The sequence below is a fragment of the Rhinopithecus bieti genome, unplaced genomic scaffold (genome assembly GCF_001698545.2).
Source record: "Rhinopithecus bieti isolate Rb0 unplaced genomic scaffold, ASM169854v2 scaffold_29928, whole genome shotgun sequence".
Classification (NCBI taxonomy): Eukaryota; Metazoa; Chordata; class Mammalia; order Primates; family Cercopithecidae; genus Rhinopithecus; species Rhinopithecus bieti.
The window spans coordinates 1,231,497-1,236,813 of record NW_016814053.1 but is presented as its reverse complement, the minus strand read 5'-3'; the positions used below and the strand labels follow the sequence as shown (position 1 = coordinate 1,236,813).

Below are 5,317 nucleotides of genomic sequence, written 5' to 3'. Positions count from 1 at the left end.
CATTAGAAAGGTTTTAGGCCAGGCGCGGTGGCTCATGCCTGTAATCCCAGCACTTTGGGAGGCTGACATGGGCAGATCACTTGAGGTCAAGGGTGGGAGACCAGCCTGGCCAACATGGTGAAATCCCATCTCTACTAAAAATACAAAACTTAGCCGGACGTGGTGGTGAGTGACTGTAATCCCAGCTACTTGGGAGGCTGAGGCAGCGAGAATTGCTTGAACCTGGGAGGCGGAGGTTGCAGTCAGCCATGACTGCACCACTGCACTCCAGCCTAGGCAAAAGAGTGAGACACCCTCAAAAAAAAAAATAAAGGGTTTTGGACCTGGTGTGGTGGCTCATGCCTATAATCCTATAATCCCACCACTCTGGGAGGCCAAGGTGTGAGGATCATCTGAATCCAGGAGTTAGAGACCAGCCTGGGCAACACAGTGAGAACCCTATCTCTACAAAAACTTAAAAAATTAGCCAGGCATAGTGGCGCATGCCTGTAGTCCCAGTTACTTGGGAGGCTGAGGCAGGAGTACTGCTTGAGCCCAGGAGGTTGAAGCTGCACTCCAGCCTGGGCAACAGAGTGAGACCCTGTCTCAAAAATATATACATACATACACAAATGAATAAATGGTGTTGATATAATTGCACAACCGCTCTCTAGAAAGATTTTACTAAAGTCTACTCCCACCCCAAGGAAACACAATAACTACAAGGATCTTTGCTATTTTGGTAGTTTAAATGTGGTATATTTGCATTTTTATTATTAATGTAGTCTTATATGTTCACAGGCCACTGGCAATTGTTTATGAACACCCTGCCCATATGTCTTGCCCTAAATGAGTTTTTACTGGGTAAATATTATAGTGGAATCGCCAGAAAATGCAAAGGAGGAACACTGAGATTGAAAGGTTGGCCAGTCGCTCACATCTGTAATCCCAGCATTTTGGGAGGCCGAGGAGGGTGGATCACCTGAGGTCAGGAGTTCAAGACCAGCCTGGCCAACATGGTAAAACCCCATCTCTACTAAAATACAAAATTAGCCAGGCGTGGTGGTGGGCACCTGTAATCCCAGCTACTCGGGAGGCTGAGGCAGGAGAATTGCTTGAACCTGGGAGGCTAAAGCTGCAGTGAGCCAAGATCTCGCCACTGCATGCCAGCCTGGGAGACAGAGTGAGACTCTATCTCAACAACAACAAAAAAGATTGAAATGTTGGTTTAGCAAAGTGAAAAAACGCAGATAAACTTAGGTTTGGATTCGCCTGTTGAATACACTGGCTATGTGACCTTGGTTCAACTTCTCAGGTCCCATCTTCTTGTTTGTGAAAGGGGGATGAGGTTTTTATCTTTAAGTGGTGTGAGCAAGGAATGGGATAATGCACGTAATGCTGGAAATTATGACAGTTACTACAATAGTTATTCTGCAGAAGTAAGTAACTGCACCATGGCACAGGAATCTATAAAACAGAGAAAGTATGGCGGTGGGTTAATTTGAAGAATCTAAGAGGGCTATTTCTGGCGTTTTCACTATTCCACCATTCTTTCTTTCTTTTTTTTTTTTTTGAGAGCCTTGCTCAATCGCCCAGGCCAGAGTTCAGTGGCGCGATCTCGGCTCACTGCAAGAGCTCCGCCTCCCGCGTTCACGCCATTCTCCTGCCTCAGTCTCCCAAGTAGCTGGGACTACAGGCGCCCCCTACCATGCCCGGCTAATTTTTTTGTATTTTTAGTAGAGACGGGGTTTCACCGTGTTAGCCAGGATGGTCTCAATCTCCTGACTTCGTGATCCGCCCGCCTCGGCCTCCCAAAGTGCTGGGATTACAGGCCTGAACCACGCGCCCGGCCTATTCCAACAAGATTTCTACCCCTCCTCCCGAATGGAAGTGGTGTCACTATGGCAACAAGCACGCGCTGCTCAAGGCTCAATTTTCCAGCCGTTACCGACCTCCACCGCGTCACTCTCCGCTGCCCAGAGACTCTGAGGCGGATCCCCCAACCCAGTCTCATATTGATCCCCCTTGGCCAGAGGGCGAGAAGCCACAGGGCAGTATGGCCAAAGCTGAGGCCTCCTCGTCGCTGGAGGACTTAGACCTGAGTGGAGAGGAGGTCCAGCAGCTCACCTCCGCCTTCCAGGACCCGGAGTTCCGGCGAATGTTCTCCCAGTACGCCGAGGAGCTCACCGACCCGGAGAACCGGCGGCGCTACGAGGCGGAGATCACCGCGCTAGAGCGTGAGCGCGGGGTGGAGGTGCGGTTCGTGCACCCGCAGCCGGGGCACGTGCTGCGCACCAGCCTGGACGGGACACGGCGCTGCTTCGTGAATGTCTGCAGCAATACGCTGGTGGGCGCGCCCAGCAGCCGGCCCGGCTCCGATGACGACCGGGGTGCAGCTCCTGGCAGTCACTGGTCCCTGCCCTACAGTTTGGCGCCAGGCCGTGAGTACGCGGGGCGCAGCAGCAGCCGATACATGGTCTACGACGTGGTCTTCCATCCAGACGCGCTAGCGCTGGCCCGGCGGCACGAGGGCTTCCGCCAGATGCTGGACGCTACGGCCCTGGAGGCCGTCGAGAAGCAGTTCGGCGTGAAGCTGGACCGCAGGAATGCCAAGACACTGAAAGCCAAGTATAAGGGGACCCCCGAGGCTGCGGTGCTGCGCACACCCCTGCCCGGGGTCATCCCGGCCAGGCCTGAGGGGGAGCCGAAGGGTCCTCTCCCGGACTTCCCCTACCCCTACCAGTACCCAGCAACCGCCGGGAACTCTGCAACCCCCGGGCCCCGGGCGCCCTGCCCTCCGGAAGCGGCCTTGCAGCCCGCCCCCACCGAGCCCCGCTACAGCGTGGTGCAGCGCCACCACGTGGACCTCCAGGATTACCGCTGCTCCCGGGACTCAGCCCCGAGCCCCGTACCCCATGAGCTAGTGGTCACCATCGAACTGCCGCTGTTGCGCTCGGCCGAGCAGGCGGCGCTGGAGGTGACGGGAAAGCTGCTGTGCCTCGACTCAAGGAAACCCGACTACCGGCTGCGGCTTTCGCTCCCGTACCCAGTGGACGACGGCCGCGGCAAGGCACAATTCAACAAGGCCCGGCGACAGCTGGTGGTTACGCTGCCAGTGGTACTGCCGGCCGCGCGCTGGGATCCCGCCGTCGCCGGCTCAGTCGCCGCCGCCGCGCCGGAAGAGTCCTTGGACCCGTCCGGAACTGACGGCCAGGCCTGCGCTTCCGTTCGCGAAGGGGAGGCGGGACTCGCGGGGAGTCGCGCAGAGGACGAAGGCCGGGATACCTGCGTGGTTGGGGCTCTGAGCTCTGGGGTCACCACCGTGGGCGACCCCGAGGTGGCATCCCCGCCGGCCGGCGCTGGAGAGGAGCGTGTCCCCAAGCCGGAGGAGCAGGACTTGAGCAGGCACGCGGGGTCGCCTCCGGGCAGCGTGGAGGAACCATCTCCCGGAGGAGAGAACTCACCTGGTGGCGGAGGCTCCCTTTGTACGTCCTGCCGGGGCCTTGCCTGGGAGTCTTATGCGGGAAGAGAGAGTGCGCGCGGAGATACCGGTGTGGAGACGCGCGAGGAGTCGGAGGACAAGCGCTGCGAGCGCTCAGCCCGCGCCATGGGTGGTCCGGGGACCAAGAGCGGGGAGCCTTTGTGTCCTCCGTTACTGTGTAATCAGGACAAAGAAACCTTGACTCTGCTCATTCAGGTGCCTCAGATCCAGCCGCAAAGTCTTCAAGGAGATTTGAATCCCCTCTGGTACAAATTACGCTTCTCCACACAAGACTTAGTTTATTCCTTCTTTTTGCAATTTGCTCCAGAGAATAAATTGAGTACCACAGAACCTGTGATTAGCATTTCTTCAAACAATGCAGTGATAGAACTGGCAAAATCTCCAGAGAGCCATGGACATTGGAGAGAGTGGTATTATGGTGTAAACAACGATTCTTTGGAGGTAACAGTTCTTTCCAGAGTCCTCATATTTGAAATATCCCATCTCACTTTAAAAATTTGCTATTACGGGCCGGGCGCGGTGGCTCACGCCTGTAATTCCACCATTTTGGGAGGCCTAGGCGGCCAGATCACGAGGTCAGGAGTTCTGGACCAGCCTGGCCAATATGATGAAATCCCGTCTCTACTAAAAATACAAAATTAGCAGGGCATGGTAGCGGGCGCCTGTAGTCCTAGCTACTTGGGAGGCTGAGGCAGGAGAAAATCGCTTGAACCCGGGAGGCGGAGGTTGCAGTGAGCCGAGATCGTGCCACTGCAGAACAGTCTGGGCGACAGAGCGAGCTCCATCTCAAAAAAAAAAAAAAAAACAGCCATTACGGGCACCCTTTCAGTTTATCCTAAACAAAGCATTTTCCATTATAACTTTTCTTGTAATGACTTGCACTGATGCACATGATGAAAGATGTCAGTGCTTGTTAAGCGTATTTTGAAAAAAAAAAAAAAACACGCATCGCGTCTGGTGGATGGGTTTCAGATCTTCAAAGTTACCTCGAACGCGTTGTTTCCTGAGGTCCATTGACTCGGAAGGAGACCTTAAATGAATATTCAGGGAGCCGTAGACCTCTGGAATTGTATGCAAAAAGTAGGGAGTGATCTCTTCCTGGGAGAAGGGCTATACTTTTAGTTATATTCTTAAAAGGGGTTTGTAACACAAAGAAGTTTAAAAATCACTCTATAATGGGCATTTGAAGTTAGTAAATCATTTTTTCCGAGCTTAGAAAGTAGAGAAGAATAGTAATTTACTTCCAGAGAGGAAATGTAACTCAGCCAGTTACTTTTCCAGTTACTCACACAATTATTATGTTCAAATGCCCTTTGGGCCATATGGTGCTGCTTTATTTTAGTCTAAGATTTTGGCGGGATTGTCCTTGGATTGGCGCTATATGAAATTGAGATTATGTCACTTTGCATCTCGTAATCATGCTTAGGTCCCTACTAATATTTAGCACAATAACTAGCATTTAACAAAGTGTGATAAATATTTGTTGAATCTAACAGTACATACGTTAACTGCACCTCTTCTGGGAAGAGGTTATTTTATTTATTTATTTTGTTGTTGTTGTTGAGACGGAGTCTCGCTCTGCCGCCCAGGCTGGAGTGCAGTGGCTCACTGCAACCTTCGCCTCCTGGGTTCAAAGGATTCTCCTGCCTCAGCCTCCCAAGTAGCTAGGATTACAAGTGCTCGCCACAACGTCCGGCTAATTTTTTGTATTTTTAGTAGAGAGGGGGTTTCACCGTGTTAGCCAGGATGGTCTCCATCTCCTGATCTCGTGTCCCCCCACGCCTCGGCCTCCCAAAGTGCTGGGATTACAGGCGTGAGCCACCGCGTCCGGCCAGC

At 53.2% G+C, this 5,317-nt stretch overlaps 1 protein-coding gene across 2 annotated transcripts in view; it reads left to right on the top strand.

Annotated features, from left to right (window-relative positions):
* The first annotated feature begins 1,749 nt into the window (after positions 1–1,749).
* The window catches only part of DNAAF2 (dynein axonemal assembly factor 2), a 9,845-nt gene continuing 6,277 nt past the window's right edge, over positions 1,750–5,317 (top strand). For both annotated transcript variants that reach the window (XM_017849478.1, XM_017849477.1), the window contains exon 1: positions 1,750–3,922. In XM_017849478.1, coding sequence (XP_017704967.1) covers positions 2,036–3,922 — 1,887 coding nt within the window. In that variant the 5' untranslated portion in view covers positions 1,750–2,035. The remainder of the gene's footprint in view (positions 3,923–5,317) is intronic.